At 38.0% G+C, this 22,211-nt stretch overlaps 1 protein-coding gene across 3 annotated transcripts in view; it reads left to right on the forward strand.

Annotated features, from left to right (window-relative positions):
* Positions 1-22,211, forward strand: part of SEMA5A (semaphorin 5A) — a 274,990-nt gene that overhangs the window by 16,715 nt on the left and 236,064 nt on the right. Inside the window, exons 1-3 of one of the 3 annotated variants that reach the window (XM_017824132.1) lie at positions 54-147; positions 3,412-3,490; positions 17,332-17,530. In XM_017824132.1, coding sequence (XP_017679621.1) covers positions 17,398-17,530 — 133 coding nt within the window. In that variant the 5' untranslated portion in view covers positions 54-147; positions 3,412-3,490; positions 17,332-17,397. Of the gene's footprint in view, positions 1-47; positions 148-3,411; positions 3,491-17,331; positions 17,531-22,211 lie in introns of those variants that run through there. The other 2 variants (XM_017824131.1, XM_017824133.1) reach the window with 2 other exon arrangements.

Below are 22,211 nucleotides of genomic sequence, written 5' to 3' on the forward strand. Positions count from 1 at the left end.
GTCTCTTCAATACCTATTGTTTCTCTTTTGTGTTTCCTTAACTCCTAGGAGCATACAACAAAGTAGACCCAGGACCCCCCTGTGCTAGGCTTTGCACAAAGGCTGAACAGAGGCCGTAGGTGATTACAGAGGGATGGTGACTAAAAGGTAGGTAAGAGACTATTTTGTTCAGTGGGTACATGGTGATGTCATAGAGAGATTGTAAGATGATGTCTGCAAGAAGACTTGTGAGATGGCTTTGTAGACCATTACAGTTATTCTGCCTTTCTCTTTTCCCTAACCTAAGGAAATTGAAGAAATGGAAATGGGTGGAATGCAAGAAAAAGAACCTGAAATTTTCTTCTCTTCTTGCCTCTTCTAAACTATGCTCAAAAAGGGAAACTATCTAAAAATGGGGATGTTTGTTCAAAGAAAAACTGGAAGGGGAACTGTAAGAGTAACGTGTTTGTAGGTGGGAGAGGTACTATTTCAGGATGCTGTTTTGGAGGCTCCACACAAAGGCTTACCATCAGTCTAAAAATGTCCTAGGAAAAAGGAAGCCTGTATAGCTAAATGACAAGGTATAGGAGACTGTTAAAAGCAAGATGACATCTTAAAAAAAGTCATGTCTGTGTTCAGAGAAGGAAATAGGACCAAAACATTCCCCTATCAGGCTAAACATAAAACTAATGAATGTTTTTCTCAATCAGACCAATAGCAGGAAGCCAGCTGTAGAGTCTGTGTGGCCTGTGTATAACGACATTATGAAATGAATGATCTGAGATAAAGCAATGGCAGAAAACTAAGTCATTCTTGTGTGCGTGCGCTCACCATGGAAAAGCATGGGGTGGTTCCTGTTTTGGAATCCTTCTTATGGGAGGCTTATGGGATTACCTTTCTCAGTTGGAAGCATTTGTAGGCAAGATTGTGGAACAAATTGCACGTTCTCAATTTAACAGGTCCAGATGTAGTTTAACTAGGTTTTTTTTAGGAATGGTAGAAGGAAATAGAACAGCTACAGACTGTGGCATGCAACTTCTTCCTTTAAAGTGTCTCAGCAGTTGAGTACTTGAAGATGTCTAATTTTATGCCATATTTCAGGGGTGTTCATGAGGAATCAGGGAGCATAGAAACCAATAGGTCTCTTGTTTGTGGATTAATTAAAAATTTGATTAGCATATGCATTTTAGGAAGGACATTGGATAATATGGGCGAGATACTGAGAAAGAATTGATTTCTGTGTATAAATGCCTGATTAAGAAGATATTTAAGAACTGGTTAATATTAGCCTTCAACTACTGGAATGATGCTTACAAAGATGATGAAGCCAACGTTCTTGGTTGTGTCAAACTATGTAACGGGAAGTTAACATACACAGGTTGCAAATTAAATATTCTGATTGGGCATTTTAGGAAAAGCTTTTTCACAAAGAGGGTAGTGCAGCGCTGAATAAAGTTACCTGGGGGTGGAGTGGGGGTGGCATCTCTCCCAGTGGGAGCTTTCAAGTCTTAGTTGGACAGTGCTACAGCTGACCTGATCTACTGTGGCTTTTACTGATTGGTCAGACTGGATGTCTCCCAGAGATCCCATCTAGCCAGCATATGGTGTGCTGTTCTGGTGTCCTCATCTCAAAACAAGTGGGGTAGAGCTGGAAAAGTTTCAGAGAAGGGCAACAAGAATGAAGAGGGGCAGCAGGATGCAGAAGATATCCATGGAGCATCATTCATACAGGAACAACTAACTAGATGAGAGTCTCCATACTGGAAAAGAGATAGTGGCCAGATGCTAAAGCTAGGTGTCTATAAAATTATAAAAGCTGTGAGGTGTGTGGATGGGAAATGAATACTCAGTGCCACTTAATTTTGTATTAGAAGAGATATGAGGTGAAACAGGCAGGGAACAGTTTTAAAGCTAGAAAAAGTAGTGGGGGTTTTTTTGCATTGTAAGTAATTCTGAAATTCCCTGTCACAGCATGCTATGTGTGCTTCATGGGTGTACAGAGCCGCTGAACAAAGTTGGATAAAGAGGTGGAAAAAAAAAAAAAGAGGAATTAAAAAAAAAGAAAGAAGTGATAAAGGCACTACCTCTAGGTAAGGAAGTTACTGAGCAGCAAACTGTGGAAAGTGTGCAGGGTTTTGGGGAGAGTGGAAGAGAATATTGTATATGACTGCGCTAGTTTCCACTCTTTCTTTAGACATCTGCTCTTGGCTGCTCCTGGAGACAGAGTAGTAGGTCAGGCTGAATGTTTTGCCTGAGCCAGTTTTGTCATTTCATTTGGGCTAAACAGCCAGCTTGACCCACCATGGTGGTTCTTACATGCTATTTTATAAACAGTAAGGTTGCAGGGTGCAGTCCCAGAAGAGAACTCTGTTGCTAAAAGTATTTTTAAAAATGCTAAGCTGTTATGTAATTTGAGGTCTCACACTGTGCTTGGAGACTTTTCCCTCATTGTAAGATAAATTCTTTTAATCTTATTTTGGCACTTGATAAATTACGGTTAAATTTGTTTTAATATTTTCAAGCTGTTTCATTGAGAGTTCAGTTTTTAGTCCAAAAATCTCAGGTTTTTGCTTACTGTGTTCTCTGTACAGTCTGTAATGCTTTTCACGTAGAAAGGAATTACCAGAACACCTTTTTTCAATATGTAAGTTCTAGTGACACCCGTTTTGTTGTAGAGCGAATATCCTTTGAGGGGAGAAATAAGCGAGGTGAAACAGCAAAGCCTAGAGAGAGTAGAAAGACAATAAGAAAAGAGTACTGATTTTGGAGATACTTCTGTGTTTGTGAATTTTTTTGAGAAGCAAAAGATTGGAGTTATATTATGGCATCAAAGGGGAAAGGCTAAAAGTGTGGCAGGGTTTCATAATGATAGCCATTGAAATGGCCAGAAGAGATAAGGCTACTGGAAGAAAGATGGTCATAGGAGAAGATTAGTGGAAAATAGGTAAATTTATCTGAAGGAATTGAATGAAAAGAGGTAAGTAAGCCAAGCTGAGAAACTACTGAGTAAAGTTCTGAAGAATTAACAGAATTTAAGGAGCTTAGAGAGGAGCAGATACTGGGAATGAAGGAAACAGTGTCTTTGGTTTTCCATCAGTTTATGCACCTGAGATGGATGGATCTGTGCAAGTATTAAAGAATATTCAAATTTCCTGAACCAGTATCTGTATTTCCTCTGAGAAGTTTTCCAAGGGGACTTGGAATCAAAAAACACAGGAGGGGAAAACAATGTTTTTTGCATTAGATTAGAGAGGTTAATTGCTCTTGGTAAAAATGAATTTTGTTAAAATAGTAGCAAAAATGAGACTAAAAAGCTGAAATGGAAACTCTAAGAATTTCTACGTAACATGGCCAAAACTTGCAAAGACACAAATGGTATGAATATTTCAAATAGTGATATACAGTCCTGATGAAAAAGTATTTTTCTTTCAGGAAGAGGGGATACAAGGGTGTTGTTTCAGATAAATGGAAAGGAATTGCAGAATAGGAGCGGTTACAAGGGAAAGAAGAGGTATGTAACATAGGTCATTACTAATTTAAAGTATTGCTTAGGTCAGCCATTTCCCTACGCACCTAATTCTTTGAGCTCATCCATTTGTGAAGAAAAGTCCTTCTTCCTGGCCCTTCTAACTCATCTGGTGTGTTCCTTGTGGCACTGTGTGTAGTGGTTGGAGGTTTCCCTTTGTTGGGGACTTGTGAAATTTTAACAAATTAAACATAACAATGAAAAGCTTATTAGTAGTAGTTGTTGTTCTTTGTTAAAAGGAACCTGCATTGCTTCAAAGCAGCAATAGCAATTTCAGAGTTGAAGGAGCCTCATTTTGTTTCAGACAATCTGCCTGGTATGTAACATAACCACAGACCACTGAGCTGCAAACAACTTTGTACTGAAGTGATGAATTGTGCTGTGCTTTAATCTGCATATGGGGTGAAGAAGGATCAGAGAGGGATGGATGAGGTCACTTGTCTAATGGAAAGACCCTTTGTTTCTTGCTACAGAAAATGAGACTCTTCCCATTAAAGCTAGTTAAATCTCTGAGATAAATGGCATCTAGAAGCAGGGTTTTAACACCTGGTGTGAAACTAAATGATCTTTGATTTATAATTTTATTTTATTTTTTTTTAGTGCTTAAGATTCTGTTAGCGTTAAGGTTCATCTTCTCCCATGCTGGCTCAACTGCCTCCTCCAGGTCACATTCCTTGCCACAGAGAAACTGCCTTTAAATATTCCAGATATCTCTCATTTGCCTGAAGTCTCTTGGTTCCTTTTTCTCATCTTGATTGAAAATGTCTGAAAAATTTATAGAAAAGGGCACTGTTTTGAGATCCATTAAGTTGACTCTGTTGATCCAGGTTTGGTGCATTTATAAATTTTTTTTTTCCCATGTGACACAGATTTTCATACTTGCAGTGTATGCACTAATGAATGAATAATCTATGTGCTCTGGAAGCCCTTTCTGCAACACCACTGAAGAAGTTTGAATTATTTTTCACTTGGCTTCAGATTGCATCTTTATAAAATATGGTGGAATCCGGTGCTGGAAAACATGCAAGATTGACAGCCCTGGAAATTGAAATCCCTGTTTATCCATGTACTAGCTAGCACAGCCTAGCTGTAGCAGACTCTCTATCTTGGCAGTACAACTCACGTTTAACCTGATGAGATGACCTTCAGTTATTTATTATTTACAGAGCACTGAAGGTTTGCAAAGATTTTTCATAGTGAGAGCAACATGTTTCAATTTGTGTTTTCAACATCTTTCTGTATGATGTGTTTATTACAGTATAAATACAGGTTTATGTCTTTAAAAAAACAGAGCTATGAATTCTGCACTGGATTTTTCCTGTGAAAGAGATGTGTTTATGTACAGTTATATAATTAGTTGTAGAAACTGATAAGGCTGTAGTGAAAAAAACCAGAATGGATCATGGTGACATTAGCAATATAGAATTTCTGCTAGATCAGTCTGCAACTTGTCCCATCAATGTCATGGTGAAGTGATTTGTAACAGAGGAAAGACTTGGCCAGGTATGAATGCAGGGGAATTTTTTCTTGTATCCAAACTGAGCTTTTGGGACCCTTAAGTGGCATGCAAGTTCCATTCTCTCTCTGGGATGAAGTACGCTAAGGTAGAGCACACACGTCATGTAGAAAATGTTATTACTCTTTAGTAAATTGAGAATCATTCACATTTTAAATCTGTCTTCTCAATTTCCTAACCCATTTCCTAACCCATTTCTTCTGCATTTCCTAACCCAACCATAAATTCCCAATTTTTAACTTGGCCAGATGCATACAACATGAGCAAGTTTCTTTGTTTAGTGTGTTTTTGTGTCCAGTCTCTTCTTTTTGCCCCTCTTTAGATCAAATTCTGCATTTCATTATTATACAGACTACCAGTGGAAAGGCCTTGCATCCTCAGCATTTTCCTTCTGGGTTCTTTATTTTGAATTCTAACAATCAATTCTCATATGCATGATACTTGTATCTAGTTGCACCACTGCTACATAAACTGACACTTTTCTGCTCTGATTTAATAGTTTTTCAACACCACACCCGCAGCTAAAGGGAAGGTTTTATTTGTAAGACCTTTTGTTGTACTTGTGTTTTTCTTTGTGTCTTTAACAGAGGCCATTTACAAGAGTTCTTTGTTTGTTTGGTTGGTTTTTTAGGGTTTTTTTAATGGTCATTTTCCTTAATATTCTTTCTACAGCTTTGTGCTTGGACTGTTGTTCTCGAAGTAGATTTAACAGCATGCCATTCTGTAGTAATATGCAAATGACATCAAAGCAGAGACTTGGTAAATAAAGGAGAAAAAATATAACTGCAAAAGGATTACAAAAAAAGGGGAAGGGATGGAGATTCTAACTTTGCAAGAGCATTTTTAGTACCACTGTCAGGCAGTGATACAAAAAAATAAAAACAAATACAGGAAAGGAAAGGTAGTGTTTTAGCATTTCCTTGGTGTTTAAATAAATACCCTCTCTCGCTGATGAAAGAAAGTTTTGGTTCTCAAAAAGGAGAGGAATAGGTCTACAGAGACTGGAAGGTGGGTGTATCAATATGCCTTGATTTGTAGGGAGTTAATGTATTCCTGTACTCTGAGCTCCATCCTTTCTTAGGGCATAGTGGAAGCTAGTGTTCATGCAGTGGGATTGCTGGTCACCTATTTTGGAACACATCAAGAATGAATGGGCTATTCCACAACCACTCTCAACATCTTGGGTACAGCTTTCCTAGCTTTCTTATTTACTCTCCTGTCGTGCATGCCATGACTCCACCACATAACCTACATGACGATGGGCACTGAGTGGTCCTGTCCTTATCTGTCAAGTTGCAGCCTCAGCTGCCAGTGTGAGGATGGTTTTAGAGGACTCTGTAAAGGAGCACCTCAGGATCTGTTGACTTTTAAAATTGAACTGGTCTCTTTGTTTCTCAAAGGGCAGCTCTCAAAGGGCAGGGGTACTCATAGTCAAGCAGAGACCTTGTCTTTTAACCCACCAATCTCCTCAGACATCAGTACATTCAGTGTAGTATACCAAACTTTTGTATCCTAAGGAAATGAGCAAAGAGTTTGGTCTGGCTTACCCTGAATGCATTGGTTGGCAGTTCTGCAGCTCAGGGTGAGCTAAAGGCATGGATGGGTTAATAAGTGCACCATCCTTCATGCTGCTGAGGAGTGGGATCTTGGGATACCTTATACCAAATTTTTGTACCCTGACTTAGCCAGCATTCAGCTTAGGACTGAGACACCTCTGTTTCTCTGTTTAAAAGGTATTGAGGGAAAGTGAGAAGGAAGCTGGGCTCCAGTGGAGGGAGAGTGGAAAGGGTGAGATCTGTGTGTAGCAGTAGATGCAGTGTGATCTAATGAGCACAGCTTCTCTCAGGCTTTACCCTTCTTATATACAGTAGCTGTGGTGGTCTTAAAAATGCGTCTGGTGGCTGGTTTCTCTTTGGGGGAGGAGATGATTTGAAGGAGAAAATGGTGCCAATCATGAGTGAGCATATGGATCTGGTTGTTGAGGCATGTTGTCATCAACTGATATTGGACTAAGCTTCAATAGAACTAACTGCTAGGAAGATCTGGATTGCTTGGGAGCTAGGGTCTTTGCTCAGGATGTGGTGTTGGAACACCACCATTGTAGGCATGATATGGGAGAAGATGAAGGGCCAGGCAAGCAAAGTGAAATGGAGGCTATCTATACAGGTCTACCTGTGGCAATGCCTTAGCTTACTGCCATGGGGTGTTGTCTAAATGGGCATGTGGTCCTGCCAGCAAAGTGTATGATGTTCAACTGTGGCATGTCAGTGTGTTGGTGGTTTGATTATTTGTTCATCCCAGGAGAGGGTGCCCTGCCTGTGCCATGTATGCATTTGGGTTTTTTTGAGGAACTGGATGTATGAGAGTGTGAAGATGTACAGAAAGGAGCACAATATGGCTTTTGAGTATACATCTTGGTGGTCTCAGACAGCACTAGCTAAGGGCTAGCTATATAGCTATAAGGACCTTATAGACTGCAGGTCATTCTAAACTAATGGTGTACTGGAGAGTTGGTGCAGTGGGATGGGAGGAGGCTTTCCATAGGCTATTGCTGCGACACCACCAAATGTATTGTGTGGCATAAAATGTAGGGATGGTCAGGAAGCTTCCTGTTAAGCACCTGTGTGATTACTAGAAAATTTTGATACAAGCTAAACAACCCAAAAAAGCTGAATCAGTGTCTCTATTGTTAGAAAAATCTGAGGGAAGATGTAATCGTATGTGTTTCTATTTATGAACTCAAGGTGCCTTTGACACATTTGGTCTCTGAAGTTTAGATTCCTCAAAAGGAGCAGTCTGAGATATGTTTCAGTGTATGCAATCTGTGCATACATACTGTATGCTTATAAGTTTCCAAAGCGATAAATGAAAAATGACAACTGCAAAGCTACAGAAGTCTAAAGTGATTTTGGATATGATGGAGACATCAGTGACACTTCATGTAATTTAGTCTTTGACTGATGAAAGCTGTCAGCCACTGAGGAACCATTGGGAAAGATGTCACCAAGCAAATTGGATTTTCACAACATTGTTAGTTTGTGAAATAACTTAACGGAATAGATTTTTTTTCCTGAAAGCTCTTAAAAATGGAAATCATTAAAAAGAGTATAATCATTAAGAATTAGATAAAACATGAAAGTCTGAGTAAAATAACATAAGAGGATATTTCAGACTCGGAAAAAATTGAGTATATTTATTTTATTATTTATAATACACAAATACACAGAGCAGCACAGTGTATGCTCTGAAGAAAACCCACAAGAGGCTTCTGGGTATTGAAACAAATATGTCAAAAGCCATTCATTCCTCATTTAACATTGGGTTATTTGACATCTCCTTATTTGTTGTTTGACAGCTTCATTGGGTGCATTCCACCAAATAGTATATGATTTCTGTTGTGTCAAGTTTTACTACTTTTAAACAGACTTAAAAATAGAACTTAAATTTTTAACAGTGATGTTGGAGGAAGAAAATACAATTATGTTTTATTCTCTTTAGAAGGATTTTTTTTTCTTGGTCATGCTGTATTTTAGGATCTAGAAAAAAATGAGCAAGTTCGTATTGACAGAAAGGTCAGACATGTGCAAGGATGTTCCTCATATGTGTGAAACCTTTACGAATACACAGAGTCTTAAGTATAAGCATTGTAGTAGTTTTGAACTTGGCCTTTTCTTTTTGCAAACTCTGATGGATTGGATATTTTAGCTCTAAAATGCTCTTTGAAAATCTTTGTACCTTCCATTATTTTTAATTTTACCTGTTTTTTTTAGGAAAGGATTTATTAACTTGATCTTTCACAGAAGTTTTAAAATATCTGTATCTGGCTTCAGGATTTAGTGAATAACTAACAAAAGGTGGATGAATTTTCAGAAATATCTAACAGAAATAATGATTTTGCCTTCAGACTTCTTATTCCAGGATTCTGATAGCTTTATCAGGGTTTCCTATGTTTCTGATGGACATCTTCAGATGGGAGAGCTGTCTGATTTTTCTACTGCAGTTCTGAATTGAATCAGAGATCTAAATGCAAAATCTAACATGGAAGTGTGTCATGTGGATTGGTGGAGTCCCCTTTGAGCACTGTTGCCTATAATCATGGGGCGTTAATCGTGGGATTAGAGGAAGCATTAAACAGTGCTTTCACTTGTGTGTTGAATTTTTATAAGTGTGTGGAAAACTTTTGTTGATGTATAAAAAGATCTAAATCTTTGCAGAGATAAAGAGCAACAAAGTGAGGTAGTAGCCTACTTACTCCTTGAGCAACTTGCTCTAGTGTTAGAGACTGCTAAAACCTGCTAGGTGTTTCTGCCCATAGACACCATGACCAGGGTTGGAGCTAGATAATCTTTAAGGCCCCTTTCAATCCAAACCATTCTGTGATTCTATGATACTCTAGCATATTGTATAATCAGTACAGAGACATTGGATGGTTCAGTCCACCTAAGCATTCTTTGTTGGATAATCTATTGCTTGTCCAAGAACTAATGGAAGGAATCCAGAAGCTTGGTGAGATAAGTGGGTGTTTTAAATACTTATCTTGATAGAAAAGGTACATACAAATAAATAGGGGGAGAACAGAAGTGTTCTGTAGCAGTGATGTGGGATGGGAGCTCTGAGCTACCTCACCTTTCCCTTTCCTTCATATCAGTCTGCTAAACCTTACTGTCACTTAAGCTGTTGCTGTAAAGAGAGACTGTTGGTTATTGATGGGAAGAAACAAATCAAAAGCTGGTAATGAGATGGGAGTTGAGAGGAGTTGGGAGTCTGAAATGCATTTGCAAATGGAGCCATGGAGCCATACAAAAGTGTGTTTTCCTCCACTGTCTAAGCTGTGACCACCATGCATTTGCTGAAATGTGTTTAATACCTACCGCCCTTTAAAACCCCATGAAAGAACTGCAGGGCTGAACCCACCATGAGAAGGATAAATTTGCTTTTATCATCCAGTAGAGGCAGACTGTCACAGTGGTAATTTCACAACAGTTTGGAGCTCATCCAGCAGTTTTTTTAAAGTTGTAACTACCTTAATATAATCTTTATTTTGGAAGTTTGTCTGGTGTTAATGTGGGGAATATCCACTAATTGCTTTGTTTTAGCAGTACAGTTTTGTTCTTTTGATTGGTGATTCACATTTAAAATGTATTCTATTAAGTTTCTATGAAAGCTAAATACTGGTTACTATCCAGTACTTTTATATATTGATATACAAAATGATAAGGAACTGTTTTAAGTTGAATATAGTTTTTTTTTAAACCCAGCTCTTTGAAGTTTCTGTAATACTGTCTTCCTTCTGGTTTCTCTTTACATCCATATACAAATTTTGGCACGTTTTTCAGTACAGTTTACAAATAAGAAAGTATGTCCAGATGGCTGCAGCAATAATCTGTGATGTGATGATCTTCTTTCTTAATTATTCAACACATATGACTCCAATTTCTGTGTTGCCTATTCCCAATTTATATACAACAGCTAAGCTTGCATTACTTTCATCTTGCCTCTTTTTTACCTGCTTCCATTAACCTTGCCTTCACTCAAAACTACTTTGAATACATGTTCAAGATTTGACATAAATTTTCATACTCTAATCTTCTTCATTCTCCTCTCAGGTGATAAAACTTCTCTCTTCCCAGCTAATTTTTTTCTTGGTTATTTCAGTGCACTGTTGTCTGCTGCTCTGTTGCATGGATCTCCTTCCAGTCCTGAACTTCTGCTTTTTGTTCAAGCAAACCATGTTTTTAAACTTTCTATTTTTTTTTTATATGTATAGTGAAGTTTCAGCACATTGTTAATGCAAATGACATCACAGCTTTACTTTTAATTGTCACTCATAGATTCCTAATTCTCACTGGTGAAATTTCAAAATTCACTTTTTCTGTGACCCTCTCACTATACCGGGAGCACAGAGGCTGTTTTAGTAGGAGATTACAAAAAGTAGGTTAACAGTGAAGCTAGGGAAGAACAAAGTGAGTTTGAAGATCGCTTAAGAAATGTTGTCATTACAGTAGTTCCCCTCTAGACTGAAACACATTTCCTTTCTAAAAAAATGTAGCTAGTTATGTGAAATCAACATAATTATGTAGCTTAGAACAAAGGAAAACACAGTACCATAAACTGAGATTGTGTTTGCTAACAAATATGATGAAAATAAGTGTTAAAAATACTTGAACTGTCTGGTTTTTTGGGTTTTTTTTTGTTTTTTTTTTTTTTAATGAACTCTTCTTCAATAAGGTGGACTAGCATACTATTACTATATTCCTTTTTAATGGGTAAATAAGAATTTTCATCAATAATTTTCATTTACTGAGGTGTAGAAATATGTAGTATAGCAACTTCAGTCAGGGGCAGCGTTACTAGGTCTCTGAAAGTACAAGTTGCTTAGAAAATTGTTGTCTACAGCTTAATATATCGTATTATATCTCTCAACAGCGTGCCAGGGATATTTGGAAAGAATATTTGCAAAGGCCACTAACAACATGGCTGGATAAACTGAGAGAAACTTCCAAAATGCAATTTTTGCCATGTTTTGTGACAGTTTGTAAGGAAGTCCAGTTAATGGCTACATGATTCTGTTGAAATTGGGGATTTTTACTCAGCTATAGCCAGAAGGAAGATATCTTTCCAAATCATAGACCTTCCTACTGGATGGGTGAAGGAATATTAAAGACAAAATGTGGATATGGCTATTCTGGGTGCTGTTTCTCTTTATGGTCACAATTCATGCACTGTAGTACGTGCTTTGTAAGAAGGTGTGCAATGCATTTTCTCTCTCTTATAGTCAGATACTATATTCACTTTTCACTAGGCTTTATGAAGCCTAAATACAGACTTGTATGTACTGTGTTGTGATACAAGTGAGAAAAAACACAAGCTACCAATGGTGTGCAGTACAGGGCTCAGACCTTTGCAGGAAATAGGAACATGGCTGCGCTTGGTGAGAGGTGCATCCAGCCCAGCATCTGGTCTTTGTTAGTAGCAGACAGCACGTGGCTCAGGGAAGAGGGTGAGACTGCAGGAAGCAGCTAGTGGGATTTTTCCTGAATATTGTTGCAGTATCAGGCTCAGGAAGCTTCTGAGTTTCACACAGCAAAATGGGAGAGTCGAAGTATTTCATAACTTCCCAATCCCATTTTAAAGCTATGTAATTTTTTAAAATGAATAGGACCCTGTGGTATGGTCTCTGTTCTGAAATGCTGTTACTCACAGCACCTGAAAGTATATTTCTATTACAGAACAGCTTGTGTTCTATGTCATATTCATGGTGTTGACAGTTTGTTGGTCCCTAAGAAGATGTGTTTGGTTTGCCAATAATAGTACCAACTGGAAAAGGAGCAGGCAAGTGTTGTATAGAGAGAAAAGAGAAGATGAAATTCGGGAGGGGGGGTGTTGATCCCTTAATTCTTCCTTCTCCATTTCTTTTCCTTGCCCTAGCTGACACTTCTGTGCTCTTCTGGCTCATTTGCCTTCACTTCATGCCTTTCCTTTGTCTGTTAAACTTCCTCTGATTTTTCTTTCACTTTTCAGACCTTTATTTGCAAACAATCATTACCATTTTGTTCTTCCATTAAAACTATTTTGTAAAAGAAAAACTTTGCTGGCTGAGGTCTTCTGAGGTGGAGAATCCTTCCTTCCACTACCTCAGGCTGACTTCTGATGTCCAGTCTGAGGATCACAGTTCAGTGGATGTCCCAAGCAGTACATGGGGAAAGGTGCTCTCAATGACTGGACCGGGAAACCAGATGAGCGGAAGGAAACTTTAGATAGGAATTTGGGTCTTGTGAAGATACCAAAAAGACCGATGAGCTAATGGATAGCTAAGAAAAAAGGGATTTGAAAAAAGTGCTGAAATTTTGCTGGAACTTGGGCCTAGGCTGTGCTGATTTGACTACCTTTATTCCTACCCCTAAGCTACCTGTGGTGCTCTTCTGTGTGGACCTGCTGGATTGGCCTGTGCTTGCTCAAGGCAGCTGTGGTCCACTGGGGCTATGCCCCACTGATGAGGCAGTCAAGCCCACAATGTGATACTTGAGTTCTGAGGTGCTATTACAAACTCCTTGCTTCAGGCTATTGTTCTTGAAGCAGTGATTCCTTTGTGCAAATCACAAGTTTCAGCTCTGAGAAGCGCTGGAGAACTAGCTTCGATGACAGATTCTTCTGAGTTGTCACCCTCAGCTACTGATATTAGCAGACTTTTGGCAGAATGTCACTCTGAATTCATGGATTGATTTTTGACTGTGTTACTCAATGACAGCTGATGGCTGTCTGTCTCTTGCAGATCTTAAAATTCATGCCACTAAAGAAATGAATGACAATATTAAAAAAAAAATGAAGGAACTCAGTAAGCAGTTTGTTAATTGAAGCTGACTCTCACTTTATGCAAAGACAAACTAGAATATGCTACTCAGCTGCATAGTAAACAGTCTGCATTGCTCGGTCTGGTTAAAAGACGTGATAGTGTACAACTAGATTATTTCATGGAAGAAGATCTATAGCCTCCAGTCTCATCTTGATGTTTAATGAGGTGATCTTTGAGCTATTGATCTAATCTAATTGTGTATCTGAGTGATATGCAAATTGTTTTCTTAAAGCTATACTGAGTAAGGAATGTATTTCAAAGTAATTCTACTACAAAGGTATAGGTTTGGGGGTTTTGTGTATTTGACAGGAAACAGGATTCACTATAATAAAAACAACTTGGGGGTTTTTTTGGAAACAGGCTTCTTGATGCCTCCTCCTGGCTTCTATCGTTTTTTCCTTCTGGGTTCCAGGGCTTGTCACTACTGGTGTTGCCAGAACTAGGAACTGAGAGTATACACATTGACTTAGAATTTACCCAATTTTTTTTAGTAGGTGTGATGACAGAGTCTTTTTTATATATTCCTTTCTCAAGCAATCTTCCTCTCAAATATTTTTTATGAATTAGAGGAGTTTAGTTTTAACAAATCAAGAAAAAATACAGAAAAAGACACTGAGCTTGCATCGCAGGGTATTCATGTACTCCAGTTTTATGACTGTATGAATGCTGATACCCTGATTTGTCTGTATGCAGCATATAGTCTTATTTCACTAGCAAAATACTTTTTTTTCAAGTTTGTGCTTGTGCAGAAAGGTGAATGTTATCTGAAGCAGTTACTTAGCACAGAAAATTTTTATCAAACTTTTACTGTTTTGCAAACCAAGAAGTGGAGCAAAGTGCCCAGGGAAAATGGAATGAATCTCCCACAGCAAATTACATGAGCAGTGTCTGTGAGAGTAGACACTAGTGTGCACATAAAGAAACCCCAGACCTGCTTCTGGGTGCATGTACCCAGAACCAGTCCTGAAACTGGCATCTTTTAACCATGCCAAACTCTGCTTTTTGTATACTTATATTGACAGCGTCACTTCATCTTTCAATGAAAGTGCAGTTAAACTGACGCTTACAGAATCAGCAAAGTTAATTATTTGAAAGAAACTTTACTCCTGGACAGGTGCAGTTAGTGTGGCAGCTCTCTCTTTTATACAGCAGCTTATTTTGATTGAACAAAAGAAAACATAGTTTATAATTCAAAGGTAAATTGTACTTCCAACACAGTGTATTTTAAATGATGTAGAAATATGGACATCCTGAGTATTTAATTTTAAATATATGACTTCGGTGCCTGGAGGGAGTAGTCTAAAATGAATCTGCTTGGATTTAGCAGAAGCGGTTACCTGCCTCGTATGCGTAGCTGTTCACACTTTTTCTCTTTAAAGTAGGGGGGGATTTGGCTCACCTAAAATAGAAAATCGCGAATTACAGGATTTTTTTCTCATCAAATACTGTTGATGGAGAAACCAAATGGTACATTTGTAAAATATAATACCTTTGCCTAAAGGGTCTCATTCATCTTTATATTTCTTCTAGGCAAGCTGGACCAAAACAAAGGGAATGAGGGAGAGAATAAGTGCATAAGACCCTTTACATACAGGAGTAAAATAATATATTGAAATAAATTGCATCTTATAATACTGTTTATTCCACTTTCATTTTGCATCCTCAGATTGTTTTACAGACTTGTAAAATACAATTTGTCAGAAGTCTGATTAAAGGTCTCTGCTAGAAAAACTATTCAAATAATAGGTCAATGTGCTGTTTCCTAAATGTTTTGCTATAGTTAAAAAGTTGGTCAGCATCACTATTTGGATATGCCTTGAAGAGTTTTGACTTGACCATTATGTTTCATGGTTGAGAGATGTTTGCATATGGAAATTCTACAGAAATCAAGGAAACCAGCCTAAACTTTTCATGTTTAGGATTCTCTTGCCTTTGTCTTTTCATGTCTTATGCTCCAGGCTAGCTATCACTTTTTGCACAATAGCTGCACTTTCAGTAAGGAGAAGGGCTGAAAGATTGCTTTGCCTGCCTCAGGACTTCTGACTTGTTACAGTGTTTCAGCTCTGTTTTGGTACGAAGTTCAGGTGCAACCTCCTGGGGCTCACTCTTAACAGCTGTTATCGTGGGCACAGATGGAACTTGTGTAGCAGTTCTTACTCAAGCATGTGCAAAAGGGAGAAATCTAACCCTTACAAGTTCTATGGAAAAAGATTTGGTTTTGAAGTCTTTTCTAAGGTGTCTGTTCATCTGTTGATGCTGTGGGTATATGTTGACAGTCTGTGTTTTGTTTGTGGGGGGTTTTTTATATTTTTTGGGGAGGTTGGGGTTGCGTGGGGTTTTTGGTTCTTGGGAGCTGTTTGATTTTGGTTGGTTGATTTTGCTTGATTTGTTTGGGGATTTTTTTAAAAGTTACTTTTAATTTTTTACTCTAGCATTATTTTAGGTGCAGTCTCCAGAATTCTTTCTCCTTCCATGCATACAGTAGTGTAGTGAAGTGATGAGGTTTCTACCTGCTACCTCGATTTACTGTTCTCTTGTCTATCAGGGTCTCTGAAAACTCTCCTCTGAGTAGTTGCAAGTAAGCTTCTCCTTGCAGTTACCCACCATGTGCTTAATATATTTAAATTCATACATCTAAAATCATTAATAGACTTAATAAAATAGTGGAAAACAATTAAACATCTAGAAGTCAAGGTAGAGAGAAACTTGAACTGAGATATATTATCAGAAGTTCTTTTACATCCTTCCTTGTCTCTCCTTAAAAGACTGACCTTGTCTTTGGATATACTGGTTGAGAGAAAGGAGTGTATCCTGCCTCCATTTTTGCCATATGAGATGCATGCACTGAGAGGAGAGGTTCAGCTAGGAAAGAAAAAAACCTCTTTGGCCTCTCTTTGGATTTAGAGGCTGAGGAAAGGTATTGTTGTGAAGGAATCTTTGTTTCTGCTACACTGAGTTCTTTTTACACGGGGCAGGTGAGGAGAAGTTTTCTGGATACATGAAGGATACAAGGCATCAGACTTGTCAACATTTGCATCTTAGTCCCATGAAAGTCAGTATCCTTTTTGTAATGGAAACCAAGATATCTGTAAATATGTAGATATTTAATATTTTGGTTAAGAGTCCTTTTCTTTCTTTCTGCAGAAACAAGATTATCTTTTTGTAGTAGTAGATGCAAAAGTTCTACAGTAGAGCTGTTTTTTTGAAACTTGACTGGGATGTGAAAGCCTAGTTACATAAAGACCATGGGGCTTCATTTGCAGCCAGAGAGATAGAGAAAGCTGGGCTTCCAATATAAATGTTTCATTTTATTCTTGTTTAATTTTTTTCCACTATATTCACACATTTATGGATATTTCTGAGACTAAAAATTAAAATAAATAAAGTTTTTGGCTTTTTTTCATCATGAAAGTACCGTATTCCTTGGTGTTGGAATACTTGCTGCTGTATTGTGTGCAAGAAAAACAGCCTTTGAGAGTCTGTGATGTGGTATCAGACCTTTGTTTTGCTTCCTGAATCATATATGTAATCTTACAGAAACATGAATTAGAACTAGCTGCTAGTAATGTATTTGTATGATATTTAAGTTAGGAATATCGATTAGCTATGCTATAGCCCACATAAACTGGTTGATTTTGTATCAGAATAGTGCATAATACGTTGAAATGTCATCTTGCAGAAAATGGACTATCAAAACATTAGAATAAGAGCTTTATGCCCTTATATATACAGTTTTTTAATCCCATTGGGTGAGAAAAGAAATCCATATTGCTAAATTAGGTAACTCATGATAGGTCTATGAAGTAATTAGAGGACCAGCTGATAGCATGCTTTTGAGTAGTCAAATACTACAGAGACAGAAAGAAAGCAACATTGTTTTGTTTTAAAGATCACGAATTGTCTAATTTTTCATGTGGTTGGCTCTTGTACTTAAGTAAATTTCTTTGAATTCTCCAGGTGCTTTTCCCACATGAATACCAGAAGAGTAGACAGTTAAAAGAAGTGACTGCTGTGGAGGACAGCATGACCACCATGAAAGGAAGCTGCCTCTTCTCACTGCTGTTGGCAGGACTTGGGGTATTAGGAATACTGGAGCCAACAACAACAGAAGATATGCACTGCCACAGAGCTGAGCACCCAATTATTGCATACAAAGGTAAGGAGTAAGCGCAGAAAAACTTTATTCAGAATTTGGGACTGAAAATATCATTTAAAGATAGGTGACTCATTATCCTTTGTGATTAAAACCAGCCTGTACTGTTGCATGGAGTTACTCCTTTCCAGGTGCAGGATTCTGCATGTGTAGACTTAATCCCATGAAGTTGCTCTTGCCCCCTTCTTCCACCTTGTCTAGGTCTCTCTGGGTGGCAGCTCTGGCCTCAAGCTTACCAAAAGGTTCTCTGAATTTGGTGTTATCTGCAACCATTGCAAACTGCATTCTGATGCCTCCCCTTGGTTGTTGATTAAGGTGTTAAAACAGGACACGTCCTGTGATCAACCCTTGTGATATTCCACTTGTTACTGGCTCAGGTGGAGTAAGGGGTATTAAATATTTACTCTCTGTTTTGGATCATCCAACTGGCTTTTTAGCCCTCTTGTTTCCCACCTGAAGAGACAGACCATAACTTCCTAATTTGCAGTAAGACAATGCTGAGATAAATTACATCCTCCACCATTCCCTCATCATTGAAAACAGTCATTTTATTATAGAAGACAAGTAAGTTGGTCAAGAATGATTTATCTTTGACAAGTTCATGCAGTTCTCAGTCACCTTTTTCTCGTCCATATGTCCAGAAAAATGCATTCCAAGAGAACTAACTCCATAACTTTTCCAGGAACTTCAGTGAGATAGACTGGTCTTTAGTTCTCATATTTGTTTCCCTGCGGTTACTTAAAACCTTCCTTTGTCTCTGTGACTTCTCAGAGATGAAAAGTGGCTGGTTATCTTGGTGTTATCTTGGATGCAGCTTGTCTGACTGCATGCATTTGTATAGACCAAGATCTTGCAAGTCATCCCTGACTCAGGCTGCATCTCCTGTTGGTAGTTCTTGAACCCCTTTTACTAAACAACAGATACCTTTAGTACCTTGTTGGTGGTATTGAGTCCCTCAGCATCATCTGTGTCTGCTGGCACCAGGTTGCCTGCCCAATGCAACAACAGGCTTATATTTTCCTGCTCAACTTCTCATTGCTATTCGAGCAGTAGAAGCTGCTCTTGTTGCCCTTGACATTTCATGCAAGTCTGAACTCCCTTTGTGCTTTGTTTAACCGTGTCCCTACATGCCCATGTGGTCTTTCTAAATTCCTCCTTCCTCACCTTGTCCCTGCTTACACCTCATACACACAGTCTTTTTGCATTGGAGCTGCACCATGAGTTCCTTGCTTCACCAAGACAGTCTTTTCATGCATATGGTTGTCATCTTGAGTATTGGGGTGAAGTGCTGAGGAACAGTTGGAACAAAGCAAAGAACACTTGGATGATGTTTTCCGTAAAAACCTAAGACATTTAATAACTTATCTGACTTTTTTTATTTATTTGAATTGAGATTTTTTCCATTAGTGTCGCAACTTAGAATGAGTTCCAAATAGTTTGTAGCTATGAGGATGTAGAGATTAAGATGTATTATATTACATATTGCATTCCTCCTGTTTTTCTAAGAAAGCACATGTGTATGTTTTTTGTTCCAATGAATTAGAATTTATTGAATTTTAATTGAAAAAAATTTGTTTCCATTCTTTTCATGAAGTTAAAGAAAATAATGTTGTGCTTTTTACAGAGAGTATTTTGTTCTGGCATTTTAATGGTTTAATAAAAGTAATGGTACCAGCTCTTCCTTTATTCAGTACACTGGAGAATTAACTAAAATTGTTGCATTCTTTACTTGGAACAACAAACCATCATTGTATTGTGAAGGTGGGATCTTTATCACTGGTTTGTTGACGGACTAAATAGTATGAGTTATTCTGATGACAGATCTGGTTTCCTTAGCATTCATATTATGTGTATGATTTAGTTTAAAATGTTATTTTTTATCATGACATTTATACACAATGTTGTAAATTAAAGCAATTGAAATAGCACAGTTAAAATTCTGGCACTTCTTAATTTCACAGACTAAGAGATTACTGGATGTAGTTTTTGTATATGCAACTGTAAAAGCAAATAATTGGGACTCATTATCAGAGCTACGTGCTGGGAGTTGATTAAAAACATGTTGTTTTAAGAATCTGATTCAGTCAATATTTAGGAAAGTAGCTTGAATTTAGCCTGATCCTGCCTTTTAGACCTTTCTTGTTCTTTATCATATTTAATTTTTAGTGATATCCTTCTGGTTCTAAGTTACTATGCTAAGGCTTTTTGGGGCCAGAGACCTACTCTGTCATTTTGTTTCAGTTCCATCTTTTGATGTAGCCAAAGAGAGTGTCACAGGGTTCACTGAACAAAACCAATTCCTTTTGCTGTAAAAAAATATGTGGGAAATACAACTATATAGAAATATTTATTGTTTCTATATGTGTCAGATTTTTAATATGAGATTTAGTAAGATTTTCAATGCCAGACTCCTTCTTCAACTTTGTGGAAAACATATCATTAATCAGTGCATATCCAAGACATATCTTAGCCTTTATGAACTGACATATATTGAAAAATATTCTGACAAGCTGTAGTTCATACTCACCACAATGATCTGTTGGGAGTCATTAGTAAATATTAGAAAGTACATGTGGAAATATATTTGCAATGCAGTTTACAGTATGTGATAGCCATGGTCTAGTAACCGTGGCAGTGGTGGATCAGGGGTTGGTCTTGATGATCTCAGAGGTCCCTTCCAACCCAGCTGATTCTGTGATTCTATGATTCTGTGATAGCTAAGTAACATAACTGGTGTGGGCACATAGCATTTCACTTGTAGTTACAGGACTGCTAGTTAAGGGAAAACAGAAGTTATGAAACCAAAGGAAAAAATGCCTGAGAGGTGTGTCTTTGAATCTGTATATTAGGAATGGACTACTTGGGATACTAAAATATAAGAAGAGAGAGATGTGTGAGAAGAACCACTCTCTGAATGAATGGAGTTGGCAGGTTTCAGCCATCTTTCTGATTTCTGTATTTTTTCTGCAACATTTACTGGCTTCTTCAATGCCTAGGAAAATACCCTTTGTATCTATTGATGTTATATTGGTGCTAGACCAACACAGAGTCGAGAAATCAATTTGTAAAAGCTAAAACCCCTTTAATTTGATTGCTGCATTAATACCCTACTCTGTAAAGTCATCTCATACTAGTGTTAGATCCACCAGAGCTAAATACTGCGTGGGATGCTGAACATCAACCAAGGCTGACTGGTATTGAGTGGTAGGTACTTTAAAGCTTGTAAACTCAGTACTAACTTTACAGAGATATCAACAGTTTTGTTTTATTTATTACTGACTGAAGCTTGGTTTTTTGTTTTTGTTTTTTTTTTTTTGTAGTTTCTGGTATGCCAAAATAGCAATGTACTTATTTGATTTGTCTTCCTTTGAGAGGGATGGTAGATGGAGTATAAACTATTAAATAAAACTAATGGAGTGAGAGTCTGGTGTAGCGTATGGATGAACAGCTGCAAAAAACTAATAAAAAGACAAAATAGTCCCCAGGAGTTGTCATAGTGAAATATGGAAAAGGAGTGTATCTACTGAAAGAGCTTACTTTCCTTCCCACTGGCCATCAAAAACTGCTCACTTAGGTGATGATCCTGTCAAGCTACCTTGTGAAGAGAGGCTTATACTATTTCTAGCACTGATTTTCACAGCTAAATAGCTTTAGTTGAAGACTGTGATACATCTCCTGATACCAAACGGCAAGAATTTCACTCGCCAGTTGAGAATTTTTACTCAAGTACTTTGTTTTCTGCTGGAAGAAGAAAAACAAGGTGCAGAAGCAGGAGAGATGCAGGCACTTTCATAGGATTTTTTACATGATCTAAAAATTGGTTTCATTTTATATTTCATACACAGTGGTAATAACCATGTTGTAATTTATTTATCTGCATAATTAATATTAGGACAGCATAATGCACCTTTGCGCTCTCCCAGAAACTATAAATAAGAAAGTCTTAGATCAGAAAACGTTGGCAGCTTTAAAATTTGTTGTCGTAGAACTTCCTTAGACTAGAATAAGGCATTTTGTGTCATGCTAGGAAGCTGGAAATTTCCTTTTCTCGTTATTTAAAGTTGTTAAGAACTATCATGGAAAACAGACTTATATAAAAATAGATCTCTAAGTATGGGATGGATTGACAAGATCAGCTGGTAGTGTGCAATTCAATGTTTTATGTGGTGAAACTAACTGATGATGCATGTTCCCTCTTCGAAGTTCTTTTCTCTCTCTCTAAGGAGAAGTCTGCCTCCAGATGTACAAAGATGTGCTAGTATGTTGAAATTCAGGCTTAAAAAAAAAATCTGTCTGCATATGTAACATGCAGGCATTAACGCTGTCTCCGTACAATCCTTAACATCCACTGGTCAGATTATGTGACCAACACATCTGTTCTAGAGCAAGCAGCAGTCACAAGTATTGAGGCCATGTTGCTGAGAACTCAGCTGTCGGGTAGGACAGATCTCAAGGATGAAGGACCACCGCCTCCTTAAGATCCTGCTTTATGGTGAACTTGCCATCGGCTGCCGCAAGAGAGGAGCCCCAAAGAAAAGATACAAGGACTCCCTGAAACAACATCTCAGCCTTGGCCATATTGATCACCATAACTGGTCTACTCTGGCCTCCAATCGGAAGGCCTGGAGACACACCATCTATAACGCTGCTGCTTCCTTTGAGAACGCACGCAGGATCACTCTGG

This window comes from Lepidothrix coronata, unplaced genomic scaffold (assembly GCF_001604755.1).
Source record: "Lepidothrix coronata isolate B3197 unplaced genomic scaffold, Lepidothrix_coronata-1.0 Scaffold109, whole genome shotgun sequence".
NCBI classification, from domain to species: domain Eukaryota; kingdom Metazoa; phylum Chordata; class Aves; order Passeriformes; family Pipridae; genus Lepidothrix; species Lepidothrix coronata.